Source organism: Salmo salar, chromosome ssa20 (assembly GCF_905237065.1).
Source record: "Salmo salar chromosome ssa20, Ssal_v3.1, whole genome shotgun sequence".
Classification (NCBI taxonomy): Eukaryota; Metazoa; Chordata; class Actinopteri; order Salmoniformes; family Salmonidae; genus Salmo; species Salmo salar.
The window spans coordinates 35,804,442-35,823,178 of NC_059461.1; the positions used below are offsets into that span (position 1 = coordinate 35,804,442).

At 45.0% G+C, this 18,737-nt stretch overlaps 1 protein-coding gene across 2 annotated transcripts in view; it reads left to right on the forward strand.

The window, feature by feature from the left end:
• The first annotated feature begins 1,666 nt into the window (after positions 1-1,666).
• The window catches only part of zgc:110329 (tetraspanin-15), a 29,581-nt gene continuing 12,510 nt past the window's right edge, over positions 1,667-18,737 (forward strand). The window contains exons 1-7 of one of the 2 annotated variants that reach the window (XM_014161669.2): positions 1,667-2,049; positions 11,533-11,718; positions 12,058-12,132; positions 12,449-12,544; positions 15,612-15,728; positions 16,813-16,869; positions 17,549-17,665. In XM_014161669.2, coding sequence (XP_014017144.1) covers positions 1,963-2,049; positions 11,533-11,718; positions 12,058-12,132; positions 12,449-12,544; positions 15,612-15,728; positions 16,813-16,869; positions 17,549-17,665 — 735 coding nt within the window. In that variant the 5' untranslated portion in view covers positions 1,667-1,962. The remainder of the gene's footprint in view (positions 2,050-11,532; positions 11,719-12,057; positions 12,133-12,448; positions 12,545-15,611; positions 15,729-16,812; positions 16,870-17,548; positions 17,666-18,737) is intronic. The other variant, XM_014161670.2, reaches the window with a different exon arrangement.

Here is an 18,737-nt window from a genome sequence, read left to right on the forward strand (position 1 = left end):
TTCTATGTTCATGTTCTAGTTTTGTATTTCTATGTTGGTTTTGTTTGGGATGATCTCCAATTACAGGCAGCTGGTCCTCGTCTCTAATTGGAGATCATACTTAAGTAGGAGTTTTTTCCACCTGGGTTTGTGGGAGATTATCTTTGAGCAGTGTATGTTTCACCTCTGTGTCACGGTTTGTTGTTTTGTTTATTCAAGTTTATGTATTGCATAGTTTCACAGTATAAATAAAATATGGAACGACACACATGCTGCACTTTGGCCAGCTCATTCCTATGACAGCCGTGACACCAACGTGCATCTGGCCAGTAATTCATTCAGTGATCCCCAATGCCCTCAGCACAACCATCTATAATTCATGAATTATCCATTATTGAATATTAAGCAATAAACAAGCCACCCATATTCCAGGCACGCTCAGGTGTATGTGTGAGTGGCAGCGAGGAGCAGCTTGTTATCCATTGAAATGCAAGAGGGCTTCAAATCCCCAAAACATGCATTTAGCTGTAGATGGACTTAGCTACCTTAGCTACTTGGCTACCTAAATCCTGTTCACATCAATGGTGTGTAATGACTCATAGATCCAAAGGCATAGGCTATTGATTAGACCTTGCTAGGGCTTTGAAATCTAATACAGGTGTGGGGCTAGAGCAGGAAAATAATCCTGAAGCAACAGGAAATGTGATTTTTTATGTGGATAATAATTAACGGGCATTTCTTGATTGATTAACTGGACTCAATATTCTTAGAGTCAGTTTGCTAATACAGTAATCATTCAATAAAATGTAGCCTCAATTTTAAAAGAGTCTGAAAGCAGTAGTCTTAGGCTATTGAAATACTGTTCTGTATCTTCTGTTTCCTGTAAGAAATACTCCATTGCCTATAGGTTTGCAATTCTAAAGTCCAGCGAAGAAAGAAATGGGAAAAATAGCAAAAGCATGGCAGAGTCTTTCTGCAGGCCTTTCTGCAGCGCCACCATACAGGTGCGTTGAATCTTCAATTGTAAAGTCCAGGAAAATGGGGAATGAGTTGCGTTGGCGCTGCGCTGTTCAGCGGCTGTGGTACTGAATCGGGTTCGCGGCGCTGTCCATGGTGCTGAATGTTTGTGAGCTGTGTTAGGGCACAAGCCGGTATTCCCACACATGCTAGTTAGATGTGTTCACTGTAGGCCTACCTGCGGCTTCTAAAATGTAAGCTACAACAAAGATTACTGACCTAGTAATAGCCTAGTATCCAGCATCCACATCACATACATGTGTGCCAAAAATACACCAACAAGAGCCAACCAACAACTGATGCAATAATGAGCAATAGCAGGGATGAAATGCTCTTTGTCCAGTAACAGTGACATTTTTCGGGTAGTGACACAGCCTATTTAGCGGCCAAGGGGAACCTTGGATGTGACCCATTTCCCTTAAGATGTTCGTTCCAAAGGAAAGCAAGCAATGCATGTCTGGATGATGAAAGCAAGCTCCTTTGTCTACCATCTGGGCTGTTGCACGTGATGATACTGTAATAATCGAGTGTTGTTGGATAATTGCTATAAATAGCAACAACAACAAAAAAACTAAATTGCTATGTATTTGGATAATTATTTTTAAAAGATAGAGTGAGTTGACGCGTTAATTACATCGTTAGTACAATGTACTTCACTGCTCTGGCCCTTTAAATTATGTGGCCAAATCAGAGCGTGCACGGAAGTTATTGTTTGTGGGAGTAGAGAGGGATTTGTGTGTGTGAGACAAAATTGAACGGGAATAGCTATTTGACATAAATTAAAGCGTTGACGTCCTCGTGCAAAATTGAGACGTTTTGAAAATTAAATCCGATAATATAGCTAGCTAATTTGCTGAAATAGCTAATCAGTGCAGTGTTGTTGATATTCTTCTTCTAGCATAGCTAGCTAGCTAACGTTAGCGTCCTGGCTAGCTAGCTAGCTAGCTTCTTCAGCTACCAAGCATTATGCCTTCATACAAAGAAGTGAGAAACAGCAACCGCTTCTATTATTTCATCAAATTCACCTTAAATGTCTACTCAATGCTCTTCTCGGTAAGTGTTGTTAATATGGACTTGTTGGTTTCAGGGACAGGGTTGGTGACCACTAGCTAGCTCTCAAGAACCCAAGCAGGAAATTGCCGTCTATTTGAATGGGCTAGGGGGGACCACATTGTTGGCTGTCAGAAAACCACCACCTTTGTTTAGCTAGCTAGCCAGTGTAGTAGCTAGCTAGTATAGCTATCGGTATCTTCCTAGCTCGCTAGCTAACTCTCTAATGCCAAATTGCCTGCCAGAAGATCGAAAAATACCAAGGAAATATTACTGTGTGTACACTTTGTCTGATGTAGTCGTTCATTTACCTCACTAGGCTACACTCTCATTTCTGCTTTCTGGTACAGGGCAGGGCGTGGGACTACTGAGTGATACAGTGAAAAGGGGTGGAGTGCGTCCCCTATTCCCTACATAGTGCCCTACTTTTGAGCAGAGCTCTATCTGGGTCATGGTCAAAAGTAGTGCACTATATAGGGCATAGGGTGCCATTGGGACAATAACTGTGTGTTGAGAGTCCTTTACTCTGAGAGTGAGGGCTTGAGATTGAGAGCAACCTGCCCCAGTGCTCCTAAAAGGGATGAACCGTTCACTCTGCTCTGCTTTGTCTTTGCAGAGTATAGCTATCTGTACTGTATCTTCCTAGTTCGCTAGCTAACTCTCTGGCGTCAAATTGCTTGCCAGAAGAACAAATAATGTCAAGGAAATACTACTGTGTGTACACTTTGTCTGATACAGTCGTTAATTTACTACACTAGGCTACACTCTTTCCTTTCTGTGTTGTGGTACAGGGCATGGTGTGGGACTACTGAGTGATACAGTGAAAGGGGTTAAGTGGGATATTTTATTTTTGCTAGACAGGAAACATGTTTCTAGCTGTATTCCATGAAAAAATATTATTGTTTCAGTCTAACTTCACAGCCTAGGGCCTACATATTGCAATATTGTGACAGGCAGGGCCATTCAATGTAGCTATCTATGCTATGCCTACATATTACTACGCTACATTTGATGAGGGCTCCCGAGTGTCGCATTGGTCTAAGACACTGTATCTCAGTGCAAGAGGTGTCACTGCAGTACCTGGTTTGAATCCAGGTGTTCTGAGACATGTAATGCAGCCTGGTGTTGACATGTCTCCTCTAGGTGTTCTGAGACATGTAATGCAGCCTGGTGTTGACATGTCTCCTCTAGGTGTTCTGAGACATGTCATGCAGCCTGGTGTTGACATGCCTCGGTTAGGTGTTCTGAGACATGTAATGCAGCCTGGTGTTGACATGCCTCGGTTAGGTGTTCTGAGACGTAGGGTATTTACAACATTGTAATTACAGCTTTTCAGGGCAGTAGTGGGTTACACAGGTAGGTCTAATTCTCTTAAAGTCCATGACATGCTAGCCTACATGACACATCTTTAATTGTGTGCGCTGTAGGCTTTAAGGCTAGTGACGCAGTTTACAGAGTATTAAAGGTATTGTTTGTCTGTTTAGAATAAGGGAATTTGCATCATGGATGTATTTTACAGCAAATAAGTATTTTGGTGGTGAATAAGCTTAATTTACAATGCTGCTGGTTCTACAGCTGAACTTTCTAGTGCCATTTTGTAGTGAATAGCCTAGTTTTCTGAGTGTTTAATCTTCAATTATGACACCATCTCATTGCAAAGACTGTCACTGTCTCCCAGTGTCACATGATTTGGGGATTCTGACACAGCCTTTTCACTGAAGTCATGCAACCAACACACCCACACGCAACACAGCACCATATACCTATCTCTGGGTACCATGTGGCACAAGTCACAGACTGTCATTTGCTTTACTTTGGTGATAAGCGTTGCCTGCAGTAATATTGTTTTGCGTACCCTATACCTTACATAGTGCACTACTTTTTACCAGTGCTTTATGGGCCCTGGTTAAATGTAGTGCACTGCATAGGGGATAGGGTCCCATTTGGACATGCTGTGTGTGGAGAGGCTTTTACTCTGAGAGTGAGGGCTTGAGATTGAGAGCCCCCTGTCCCTTTGCTCCTAAGAGGGATGAACTGTACTCTGCTCTGCTTTGTCTGTGAAGATTATCCATTAACCCAGTAGGATGCTGCTATGTCAGTCTGTACTGTCATCCCACCACCAGGCTGAGAGGATGCTACAGCTGAAAGAGAGAAGGAAGGGAACTGGGAAAGTTAGTAAGAGATAAGGATGGGTGGCCTGGTGACTTTAGCTTGCTTTCAATTCGTTTTCTTGGCTATACATCAGTATAGAGCTGTGGGATTTGGACAAAAGTTGCGATAAATTGCATGAATTGATACGATAAGTAGAATGATAATCTTCTAACATTAATGTCTATCACAATTTTTTTAAATTATCCTGTAAACTACTACTAGCAGTTTGATGGTAGTACCCATTGATTGTCCCATTAACAATCACCCATATTAGCAAACCTATTTCATTTCAAACGTCACATTTCTCTAGTGTAGGCTACATATCATCATGAAGGATATCAGAAAAAATGCTTGGGATAAAATTGATCGGTATGGTCGATAATTTATGTAATAAAATTCAACCTAACCTTGATTAGTGACTCAGTGTTTAAGTGATGTCTTTATGAATGTATATGCGTGCCAACGACACGACTGTGGTGGGCCTGATCGCCGACGGTGACAAGCCCTGGCAGAGTGGTGCCAGGAAAATAACCTCAATGTCAGCAAAACTAAGGAGCTGATTGTGGACTATAGGAAACAGGGGGAGTGGGCAGTCAAAAGCTCCAAGTTCCTCAGTGTGCACATCACAGAGGACCTGACATGGACCAATCACACCACCACTGTGGTGAAGAAGGCGTAAGAGTGTCTCTTCAATCTCTGGCGACTAAAGAAATTTGGCATGGGCCCTCAGATCCTCAAGAAGTTCTACAGCTGCACAATCACCTTGACCGGCTGTGTCACCGCCTCTACTGGAACGCTCTACACAGGGTGGTGCGGACGGCCCAATACATCACCGGGGGCGATGTATTGTGGCAAGAAAAAGTATGTGAACCCTTTGGAATTACCTGGATTTCTGCATAAATTGGTCGTTAAATTTGATCTGATCTTTTCTAAGTCACAACACTAACCTGGAGACCAATCAATGAGATGAGATTGGAGATGTTGGTTATAGCTGCTCTGCCCTATAAAAAACACTCACACAATTTGAGTTTGCTATTCACAAGAAGCATTGCCTGATGTGAACCATGCCTTGAAGAAAAGAGATCTCAAAAGACCTACGATTAAGAATTGTTGACTTGCATAAAGCTGGAAATGGTTACAAAAATATCTCTAAAAGCTTTGATGTTCATCAGTCCACGGTAAGACAAATTGTCTATAAATGGAGAAAGTTCAGCACTGTTGCTACTCTCCCTAGGAGTGGCCATCCTGCAAAGATGACTGCAAAAGCACAGTGCAGAATGCTCAATGAGGTTACGAAGAATCCAAGAGTGTCAGCTAAAGACTTACATAAATCTCTGGGACATGCTAATATCTCTGTTGACGAGTCTACGATACGTAAAACACTAAGAATGGTGTTCATGGGAGGACACAATGGAAGAATCCCCAAAAACATTGCTGCATGTCTGAGGTTCGCAAAAGAGCACAGCGCTACTGGCAAAATATTCTGTGGACAGATGAAACTACAGTTGAGTTGTTTGGAAGGAACACACAACACTATGTGTGGAGACAAAAAGACACAGCACACCACCATCAAAACCTCATCCCCACTGTAAAGTATGGTGGAGGGAGCATCATGGTTTGGGGCTGCTTTGCTGCCTCAGGGCCTGGACAGCTTGCTATCATTGATGGAAAAATGAATTCCCAAGTTTATCAAGACATTTTGCAGGAGAATGTAAGGCTATCTGTGCGCCAATTGAAGCTGAACAGAAGTTAGGTGATGCAACAGGACAACGACCCAAAACACAGAAGTAAATCAACAACAGAATAACTTCAACAGAGGAAAATACGCCTTCTGGAGTGGCCCAGTCAGAGTCCTGACCTCAACCCAATTGAGATGCTGTGGCATGACTTCAAGAGAGCAGTTCACACCAGACATCCCAAGAATATTGCTGAACTGAAACAGTTTTGTAAAGCGAAAGTTCCTCCTGACCATTGTGAAGCTCTGATCCGCAACTACAGAAAATGTTTGGTTGAGGTTATTGCCGCCAAAGGAGGGTCAACCAGTTATTAAATCCAAGGGTTCACATACTTTTCCCACCCTGCACTTGTGAATGTTTACACAGTCTGTTCAATAAAGACATGAAAACGTATAATTGTTTGTGTGTTATTAGTTTAAGCAAAATGTGTTTGTCTATTGTTGTGACAGATGACGATCAGATCACATTTTATGACAAACCTATGCAGAAATCCAGGTAATTCCAAAAGGTTCACATACTTTTTCTTGCCACTGTACACCAGGCGATGTTTGAGTAAGATCATCAAGGACTCCAGTCACACGAGCCACAAACTCTTCACTCGGTTTCCATCTGGCAAGCGTTTTCGGAGCATCAGGTTCTGAGACAGTTTCTACCACCAGGCCATCAGACTGCTGAACAGCTAACACTACCTTTCTCCCTGCACAGACATGTACCTCAGAGACTATCTGCAATTTAGATTTTTATTATTATTATTTATTATTTGCACTCTCCACACATTTAACCCTTACACACAAACACACACAAACAAACACACAAGCATCCACACTCGTACTTGTTATTTTTGATTTTACACGTATTATTGTTATGATACATATTGACTAATGTACTGCATTGTTGAGGGAGCTAGCATACAAGCATTTCACTACAATCTTTATACCTGCTGTAAACTGTGTACGTGACAAATACAATTTGATTTGATTGGCCTATGGGGAAATCCCCTTCATCTCTATGAGTCACCATAGACAGCCTTTGAGTGCTAGCTCCACTGTGTGCCCCTATAGTTTGGCCTCCAGATGTGGATGTGCAGCCTGAAAGGTGGTAGAATAGAACGTCTTTAAAGCAGACTATTGAACAGATCCTAGTGCTTTCTACCTCTTTTCTATTTGTCATATTTCAATTACAAACCATAGCCTAGGCTAATGGATGAGTCAGCAGTCTATTTTACTCATCCAGTTCCTTTATCAGTTAAATGTAACCCTGTCACGCCATCACTCTCTCTTTCCGACACCACTCTTAGTGAATACTCGTCATCCTGGAATCAATCAGCGGGTATAATGAATCCCTCTCTCTTTTTATTTCACCTTTTATTTAACCAGGTAGACTAGTTGAGAGCAGGTTCTCATTTACAACTGCGACCTGGCCAAGATAAAGCATAGCAATTCGACACATACAACAACACAGAGTTACACATGGAATAAACAAAACATACAGTCAATAATACAAAAGAAAACAAAAAGTATATATACAGTGAGCGCACATGAGGTAAGTTAAGGCAATAAATAGGCCATGGTGGCGAAGTAATTACAATATAGCAATTAAACACTGGAATGGTAGATGTGTAGAAGATGAATGTGCAAGTAGAGATACTGGGGTGCAAAGGAACAAGATAAATAAATAAATACAGTATGGGGATGAGGTAGGTAGAAATAGATGGGGTGTTTACAGATGGGCTATGTACAGGTGCAGTGATCTGTGAGCTTCTCTGACAGCTGGTGCTTAAAGCTAGTGAGGGAGATATGAGTCTCCAGCTTCAGTGATTTTTGCAGTTCGTTCCAGTCATTGGCAGCAGAGAACTGGAAGGAAAGGCGACCAAAGGAGGAATTGGCTTTGGGGGTGACCAGTGAGATAAACCTGCTAGAGCGTGTGCTACGAGTGGGTGCTGCTATGGTGACCAGTGAGCTGAGATAAAGCGGTGCTTTACCTAGCAGAGACTTGTAGATAACCTGTAGCCAGTGGGTTTGGCGACGAGTATGAAGCGAGTGCCAACCAACGAGAGCGTACAGGTCGCAGTGGTGGGTAGTGTATGGGGCTTTGGTGACAAAACGGATGGCACTGTGATAGACTGCATCCAATTTGTTGAGGAGAGTGTTGGAGGCTATTTTATAGATGACATCGCCAAAGTCGAGGATCGGTAGGATGGTCAGTTTTACGAGGGTATGTTTGGCAGCATGGGTAAAGGATGCTTTGTTGCGGTATAGGAAGCCGATTCTAGATTTAATTTTGGATTGGAGATGCTTAATGTGAGTCTGGAAGGAGAGTTTACAGTCTAACCAGACACCTAGGTATTTGTAGTTGTCCACGTATTCTAAGTCAGAGCCGTCCAGAGTAGTGATGCTGGACAGGCGAGCAGGTGCGGGCAGTGATCGATTGAATAGCATGCATTTAGTTTTACCTCCGTTTAAGAGCAGTTGGAGGCCACGGAAGGAGAGTTGTATGGCATTGAAGCTCGTTTGGAGATTTGTTAGCACAGTGTCCAAAGAGGGGCCAGAAGTATACAGAATGGTGTCGTCTGCGTAGAGGTGGATCAGAGAATCACCAGCAGCAAGAGCGACATCATTGATGTATACAGAGAAGAGAGTCGGCCCGAGAACTGAACCCTGTTGCACCCCTAGTGAGACTGCCAGAGGTCCGGACAACATGCCCTCCGATTTGACACACTGAACTCTATCAGAGAAGTAGTTGGTAAACCAGGCGAGGCAACCATTTGAGAAACCAAGGCTGTCGAGTCTGCCAATAAGAATGTGGTGATTGACAGAGTCGAAAGCCTTGGCCAGGTCGATGAATACGGCTGCACAGTAATGTCTATTATCAATGGCGGTTATGATGTCGTTTAGGAACTGGAGCGTGGCTGAGGTGCACTCATGACCAGCACTGAAACCAGATTGCATAGCGGAGAAGGTATGGTGGGATTCGAAATGGTCGGTAATCTGTTTGTTAACTTGGCTTTCGAAGACCTTAGAAAAACATGGTAGGATAGATATAGGTCTGTAGCAGTTTGGGTCTAGAGTGTCACCCCCTTTGAAGAGGGGGATGACCGCAGCAGCTTTACAAAAGAGAGGTTGAACAGGCTAGTAATAGGGGTTGCAACAATTTTGGCAGATCAATTCTCTCCCTCTTAGCTCAGGAACGCTCAACTCTGTTCTTTTATATCATTGCGGAGTTGATAGTATTGATAACTGGTCTCGCAATTTGCTAGCAACAACATTAAGTCGCCATCAGTTGATACTTATAAAAATGTAAATTCTGATAACGCTTACCTGTACCTATGATTGACCTGTACAACCGTGCTCCTTTGTGTTGCTCAACTGGAGACGTAGCGGCCTTGACGTACTATGTAAGCTGGGAGTCAATTGGCACATGAACATTCACGCTGAGTTGTGCAACACAAATGAGGGAAAATCGGTGGTTGTCTTCAATACATTTTTTAATGTGGAAGGACCACGGTTTTACAGGTCAAACAGGTACCGGTAAGCATTTTCAGAATTTACATTTTTACAAGTAAGGATGATGGTGATTCAATGTTGTTGTTAGCAAATCGCGCGACCAGTTATCACTACTCAACTTCGCCTCGATATAAGAGAACGGAGTTGAACATTCCTCAGCTATCTCCCTCTCTGCTTTCTCACCCTCTGTCACACTCCATGACTCTCACCTCACAGGAAATTGCAGTCAATTTCATGTTCAATTTTCACCCCACCTCTCTTTCTTTCTGTCTGTAGCTCTGTCTCTCTGCCTGTCTCTCTCTCTCTCTCCCTACGTCAGCCATACTGCTGCTGAGTAAGAACTAGTACAACATGTCAGGGACTTCCCCCGCTTAGATTTTTATTCTCTCCATTCTTTCTAACTTCTTTCGTTAATCCTTTTTCCTTTCAGCACGGCCTCCTCTGCCGTGTTCAGATGTAATGCCTTGGCTTGTGTTCCCACAAGAGCTCCCCTGGCCCACAGCCATGCAGGAGCACTCACTGTTAATGAATGCTATTTCTTCTCCTTGTCTGTTCAATCTGCGTTGTGTAATTTCACACAGTTTTGCGTGTAGGTTTTCTTTGAGAAGGAGAGAGTCAGTCGACTAATCCTTTGAGAGAGTATGTGTACTGTGTAGCCTCTTTGCATTGCTTCTTATCGGTCTGAAGTTTGTTCTTTTGTAAGATGACGGGTTTGTCTCTGTCTCAGTGTGTGTAGCCTCCTTCTTAGGCTACACTACGATGGATGACAGAATGAATGAGAAATGAGCTAACCGCTGTAAGAGACTTAAAGTAGGACTACATCTTTTGAAAATATCCACTGGACACAGACGTCATTTTAACATCTAGTTTTGATTTACATGTTGAGTTGCCAACTAACGTGAATTCAGTGTGAAATCAACCTACAATTTGACCCTATTTTGAGTGAAGTTGGGTGAAAACAATATGAAATTCCCTTACGTTGATGACTTTTTGCAAATCCAATCAGTATTCCACGTTGATTCAACTTAATTTTTGCCCACTGGGCAGGGACTTTTTCCGATGTTGGGCGGGGTGGTGCTGGCATTCGTGAATGGACTAAAGAAGGGAAAGAGTGATGAGGCTTGCTCTCTTAGTGCAGATTGCCTCTCTTCCTAATTGAGAATCAATAGGTAGGCCTATGGGGTTAAGATTGTTTGTTGCAGAAAGAAAGGACTATCATTATGAGTCAGTCTGCATTCCAAATGGCACCCTATTCCCGATATAGGCTAGTGCCTTCATAGTCCCTTTAATTCACTATAAAGGGAAAAGGGTGCCATTTGGGATGCAGACAACGTGAGACCCACCCAGCCATGGTTTTGAAAGCTCTCAAATGGCACACCAGGAGCTAGTCAAGTGGGGTTTGTTTGATGCTAACAAGGCTGATGCCACAACAACACAGCAGCTAGCCTAGGCCTAGTTCTCTAACCACCATCTCCTGTCGTCATTTGCCAACTTTAATTTGGGCAGCAGCCAGGGTGTGTGCAGGAGCATCAGCACTAAAGCCCTTTGTGTTTCCTAATTGACTACAAGGAACAAGGAACATGGGTCGTATCATCAGGATGCTACCACTAGAGAGGAGACATGGGATGCATCCAGGGCTCTGGTCAAAAGAAGCGCACTATATGGAATAGGGTACCATTTGGGACTTATCCATGCTATTTTGAAGAAGTCCATGTTATTTGACATCAGCAATGAGTTTACAACACAATCCAAGGGAAACGGTAGCTTTGAACATGCCGATAGCTTTGAACGTTGCTTGCTTGGTTAGGCTTTCTATGCTCACTGCTATCATGAAATGATGCTTATTCAGAAAGATGGCACACTGCAGAGCTCTGACCATCTCACCCCAACTCCTACCCTCTCTTCTTCCCCCTCTCCCTGCCTCTCCCTCTCTCTCTCCCTCCCTCTCTCCCTGCCTCCCCCTTTCTTTCCCTCATCCCTCTCTCCCTGCATCCCCTCTCTCTTTCTCTCTTTCCCTGCCTCCCTCCCCCATATCCCTGCCTCCCCCTCTCTACCTTCTCTTCTTCCACCTCTCCCTCCCCCTCTCCCTCCCCCAGCTTCTGGGCCTGTGTGTGTTGTGCGTGGGGGTGTACGCAGAGGTGGAGCGCCAGAAGAATCGTACCCTGGAGGGGGTGTTCCTGGCCCCCGCTGTGGTGCTCATCCTGCTGGGCCTGGTGATGTTCACCGTCTCCCTGGTGGGCATGGTGGGCTCCCTCAGGGACAACAAGACCCTACTACACATGGTGAGAGAGGAGAGGGATGGAAGATCGAGAGAGGGAGGGACGGGAGGGGGGAAGGGGGGATATGAGGAGCGATGGAGGTTAGGATGGAAAAGAGGAGGGATGAAGGAAAGAATAGGAGGGTTGAGAGATTAGGTAGAGGAGACCCAAGGTATATGGAGCAAGAGGGAGTGGGAGGAGGAGGAGGGGGACAAGACAGGACAAGGGGTCTCTGCTGACTGGGATATGTCAGTCAACCTGAGGATGGGGTTGCCTATCTCAGCCCAGCAATCTCTGGTCCCTCTGGCTTGATGTGTACATGTCATGCTAAGTGCATTCTCTCCCTCTCCATCTCTCTTCCAGTTTTTGTGTGTCCTGTGTGTGCTACTGTTCCTGCAGGCTGTGGCTCTCATCGTTGCGCTCATCTTTGAGAAAAAGGTCAGTTCTCTCTCTCTCTCTCTCTCTCTCTCTCTCTCTCTCTCTCTCTCTCTCTCTCTCTCTCTCTCTCTCTCTCTCTCTCTCTCTCTCTCTCTCTCTCTCTCTCTCTCTCTCTCTCTCTCTCTCTCTCTCTCTCTCTCTCTCTCTCTCTCTCTCTCTCTCTCTCACGCACACAGCTGTAACACATGTTCACACAGTACACCAGTGTCGCCTCTGGCATTGCCTCCAGTCACGATAAGATCACATCAAAGCAGCATTTAATGTGATGGATGAGGAATTTCATGGCCTATCACATCCCCCCTCTCTCTCCCTGTAGACATCAGCCCTGTTCCAGAGCAGTATACGAGAGGGAATTAAACACTATTACGATGATCTGGACTTCAAAAACATCTTGGACTTTGTGCAACAGAAGGCAAGAGGACTGATTCCCTTTTCATTATCAGAAGCAACAGACAGGAAATAGTGGTGTGTGTACTGAATGAAGAGGCCACTGACAGCTTTTTATTTAACTTGGCAAGTCAGTTAAGAACATATTCTTATTTACAATGACGGCCTAGGAACAGTGGGTTAACTGCCTTGTTCAGTGGCAGAACGACTGATGTTCACCTTGTCAGCTCGGGGATTCAATCTGGCAACGTTTCGGTTACTGGCCAGACGCTCTAACCACTAGGCTACCTGCTGCCCCACTGGGCACACACCCACACATTACCCACTGGGCACACACCCACACATTACCCACTGGGCACACACCCACACATTACCCACTGGGCACACACCCACACATTACCCACTGGGCACACACCCACACATTACCCACTGGGCACACACCCACACATTACCCACTGGGCACACACCCACACATTACCCACTGGGCACACACCCACACATTACCCACTGGGCACACACCCACACATTACCCACTGGGCACACACCCACACATTACCCACTGGGCACACACCCCACACATTACCCACTGGGCACACACCCCACACATTACCCACTGGGCACACACCCCACACATTACCCACTGGGCACACACCCCACACATTACCCACTGGGCACACACCCCACACATTACCCACTGGGCACACACCCCACACATTACCCACTGGGCACACACCCCACACATTACCCACTGGGCACACACCCCACACATTACCCACTGGGCACACACCCACACATTACCCACTGGGCACACACCCACACATTACCCACTGGGCACACACCCACACATTACCCACTGGGCACACACCCCACACATTACCCACTGGGCACACACCCACACATTACCCACTGGGCACACACCCACACATTACCCACTGGGCACACACCCACACATTACCCACTGGGCACACACCCACACATTACCCACTGGGCACACACCCACACATTACCCACTGGGCACACACCCACACATTACCCACTGGGCACACACCCACACATTACCCACTGGGCACACACCCACACATTACCCACTGGGCACACACCCCACACATTACCCACTGGGCACACACCCCACACATTACCCACTGGGCACACACCCCACACATTACCCACTGGGCACACACCCCACACATTACCCACTGGGCACACACCCACACATTACCCACTGGGCACACACCCCACACATTACCCACTGGGCACACACCCCACACATTACCCACTGGGCACACACCCCACACATTACCCACTGGGCACACACCCCACACATTACCCACTGGGCACACACCCACACATTACCCACTGGGCACACACCCACACATTACCCACTGGGCACACACCCCACACATTACCCACTGGGCACACACCCCACACATTACCCACTGGGCACACCCCACACATTACCCACTGGGCACACACCCCACACATTACCCACTGGGCACACACCCCACACATTACCCACTGGGCACACACCCACACATTACCCACTGGGCACACACCCCACACATTACCCACTGGGCACACACCCCACACATTACCCACTGGGCACACACCCCACACATTACCCACTGGGCACACACCCCACACATTACCCACTGGGCACACACCCACACATTACCCACTGGGCACACACCCACACATTACCCACTGGGCACACACCCACACATTACCCACTGGGCACACACCCACACATTACCCACTGGGCACACACCCCACACATTACCCACTGGGCACACACCCCACACATTACCCACTGGGCACACACCCACACATTACCCACTGGGCACACACCCCACACATTACCCACTGGGCACACACCCACACATTACCCACTGGGCACACACCCACACATTACCCACTGGGCACACACCCACACATTACCCACTGGGCACACACCCACACATTACCCACTGGGCACACACCCCACACATTACCCACTGGGCACACACTGGTTGAATCAACATTGTTTCCACGTCATTTTAATGAAATTACGTTAAACCAACTTGGAATAGACGTTGAATTGACATCTGTGCCCAGTGGGTAGGGTTGCAAAGAGAAGGTATATTACCAGTAAACTACTAGGATTTTCAAGGATTATATGTAACCTATCACAAGACATCTAGTGGCCCTTTTGGGTACTTCACATTATCACAGGTGTCTAATTATTTCTGGCCTCTCTCTGGCCTTATCACATGTAAAATATAACTTCTGATAGTTATGTGTTCCATTTTCAATAAATTTGACAACATTTCTAAAAACATGTTTTCACTTTGTCATGATGGGGTACTGTGTGTAGATGGGTGAGGAAATAAAATTTATTTAATCAATTTCTGAAGGCACTGTATATGAATACTTTAAAAAAAAAGTTATTTAAATATAAATTACCAACATTACGATAGATTGCCATAGATTTTCTATTAAAGCTGCAATATGTAACTTTGGGCGACCCGACCAAATTCACGTAGAAATGTGTGTTATGTCCTTTTCATTGAAAGCAAGTCCAAGAAGCATATGTTCTATGTGCTCAATTTCTATGCTTCCCGCTCTTAAGTTTATTTTTTGCTGTCTTTTACTTTCAGTTTTGTACACTAGTTTCAAACAGCTGAAAATACAATATTTTTGGTTATTGAACAGATATTTCACAGCGGTTTAGATGTTACAATGATTCTCTACACTATGCATTGCTTGTTTTGTCACATAAACTGAAATTAGATGAAATATTCAAATTTTTGCATCCAGCAAATGGCAAAGCGATTTCTGCATAGTGCATCTTTAATTGCCAAAAGTACTGAAGATTCTGGTAACTTCGGTAGTTTTGCAGCCCTAACTGACATGGATAGAGTATGATTGATCTAGTAAAAAACAATAGACTTAACTGATTTATTATTAAACCTCTCTCTCTCTCTCTCTCTCTCTCTCTCTCTCTCTCTCTCTCTCTCTCTCTCTCTCTCTCTCTCTCTCTCTCTCTCTCTCTCTCTCTCTCTCTCTCTCTCTCTCTCTCTCTCTCTCTCTCTCTCTCTCTCTCTCTCTCTCTCTAGTTCTCTTGTTGTGGTGGGGACGACTACAAGGACTGGGGTGTCAATCAATACCATTTCTGCAATGGCACCGGGCCACTGGCCTGTGGCGTCCCTTATACATGCTGTGTCCCCCACAAGGTGAATGCTAAAACCGTTCTCCACTCCTCTGCTTTTCTCCTCTTATCTAGACTGTGTGTAAATTAATGAAAGGAGCTCGGAAAGTTAGGATCCGATAACACATGAACCTTATCCAATATTATACCTGCCATCCCTATCAGCCTATAAGTCTCTCACATCTCTGGGGGAGACATGTTTCTGTGGATCTCATTTAGTGCTCATCCAGGCTCCCCATGCACAGAACTGTATGGCAACAAGGGACCACTTTTCTTTGTGTAAAAAAGATCGGAATTGGGCTGGCTGTGTGAATGCAGTGACTGGAAGGATCCATGTTCTACTCTCAGTAAAGCCTCTCTCCACCTGCCTGTACTTCCCCTGACCTCATGGTGCATTACTAGGTAATTAGCGCTGGCTGAATTGGTTACAGTGAAATGTGTAAAGCCACTCAGGCACAGGAAGAGGCCCCGAGACCTCAGCGTCAGTGGAGAGAGTGGGAGCTAATTAAATGAATTTACTGAGCTCATGATTCATTCTCTCTCTCCCTGTCTAACTCGCGCTCTGGTTATCTCTTTCTGCCCTCTTTTTCTCTCACACTTTGTCTCCCTCTCTCTCTGTCTCTCTTCCTCTCCCTCTCGGTCTCGCTCTCTCTTCATCTATTCCTCGCCTTCTCTCTTCCTCTCCTTATCTCTTTGTATCCTTCTCTCTTCCTCTCTCTCTCTCTCTATTCCTCTCTCTCATCCTCTCCTTCTCTTTTCCTCTCTGTCTCTCTCTTGCTCTCCTTCTCTCTTCCTCTGTCTGGTCTGTGCCCACGCAGGGCAACTCCAAAGCACCAAACAGCTATAAACACAGATTAGGGGATGTCCAGCTTTTGTGTGTGTGTGTGTGTGTGTGTGTGTGTGTGTGTGTGTGTGTGTGTGTGTGTGTGTGTGTGTGTGTGTGTGTGTGTAGCCAACGTGTGTAAATGTATTTTTAACTTGGCCACAACAAGCACATCTGACTTAGGAAATGTTTGTAGTTTAAAAAAAAAATCTTTGCACAGTCGAATGGACTATACATGAATCCTCTTCTTCATAATCTTCATCTCTTCCTGTCTCATTTTTCCCAGGTGGGAGAGGTTGTCAACACTCTTTGTGGTTACAAGACTCTCAGCCAACAGGTAAGGGTAAAATAAGTTTCTATATTTCACTCTTAATAGGCTGTGAACCCCCCCCCCGTGTTCTGCTCACTTGTTTGCCTTCATTAGTCTGTGGAGTTTGTCATTCTGCACAGAGACAGAAGTTACGTCCCAAATGGCACCCTATTCCCTACATAGTACACTACTTTTGACCAGGGCCCGCATCGGGACGCATTCAGAGGGACGCATTCAAAAGGGAAAAGAGCAGCAGCAGGATCATTTACTTTCATGGCCCCAAAACAATTTTTTTTCTCTAGCTGCAGCATGCTGAAAATAAGGTAGACTAATTGAGTCACGCTATATTGTGCCAGCTGGTAGTGGCTGGTGTTGTTGTGATATTGATTCAGCTGTCTCTGTTTTCTGTCCGTGAGATGTTCTCACCTCCATATTTTCTTTGGTACTATGGAAAATCTCAGGTGTTTGTGGGGAATAGTTTATTAGTTTTCAAGGCACAATATTAGTTTGTCGTAGTAGATAAAACCCCAAAAATCCACTGTTTTTCTATTGTTCGTGTTAGCATTGTAGTGCCTCATCATCTGTGAAATTACTGTCTTTCTTTTGCCTTGATGGCATGTATTTAAAACATAACTACAATCAGTCAAATGCATCTCATGTACTGTAGTCTCGCTCTCTTTCATTCTACCTGTCTTCTCTCTTTCTCTGTCAGCGTGAGCTCCTGGATGAGGTGATCCATGTGCGGGGCTGTATCCATGCTGTCAACCTGTGGATGGGAGACAACGTGGGAGCAACTATTGGGCTCTGCTGTGCTATAGGGCTGCCACAGGTCAGTCACAGACACAGACAAACACCCAACACACACGCTTGCGCAACTGCCTCCAATCAGACAACCTCCTTACCTGACCCAGGTGTGTGTGTCTAGTCACTCAGTTGCCACATCCCTGAGAGGTTTCTCACAGCCAGATTATTTCATGTATAATTCACTGTATCGCAATTCCAGTGTGTCAGAAGTTTACATACACTAAGTTGACTGTGCTTTTAAACAGCTTAGAAAATTCCAGAAAATGATGTCATGGCTTTAGAAGCTTCTAATAGGCTAATTGACATCATTTAAGTCAATTGGAGGTGTACCTGTGGATGTATTTCAAGGCCTAGCTTCAAAGTCAGTACCTCTTTGCTTGACATCATGGGCATCAAGACGTCAGAAAGCCAAAAGGTACCACGTTCATCTGTACAAACAATAGTATGCAAGTATAAACTCCATGAGACCACGCAGTCGTCATACCATTCAGGAAGGAGACGTGTTCTGTCTCCTAGAGATGAACGTACTTTGGTGCGAAAAGTGCAAATAAATCCCAGAACAACAGCAAAGGACCTTATGAAGATGCTGGAGGAAACAGGTACAAAAGTATCAATATCCACAGTAAAACGAGTCCTATATTGACATAACCTGAAAGGCCGCTCAGCAAGGAAGAAGCCACTGCTCCAAAACCGCCATAAAAAAGCCAGACTACAATTTGCAACTGCACATGGAGACAAAGATCGTACTTTTTGGAGAAATGTCCTCTGGTCTGATGAAACAAAAATAGAACTGTTTGGTCATAATGGCCATCGTTATGTTTGGAGGACAAAGGGGGAGGCTTGCAAGCCGAAGAACACCATCCCAACCATGAAGAACGGGGGTGGCAGCATCATGTTGTGGGGGTGCTTTGCTGCAGGAGGGACTGGTGCACTTCACAAAATAGATGGCATCATGAGGGAGGAAAATGATGTGGATATATTGAAGCAACATCTCAAGACATCAGTCAGAAAGTTAAAGCTTGGTCGCAAATGGGTCTTCCAAATGGACAAAGACCCCAAGTATACTTCCAAAGTTGTGGCAAAATGGCTTAAGGACA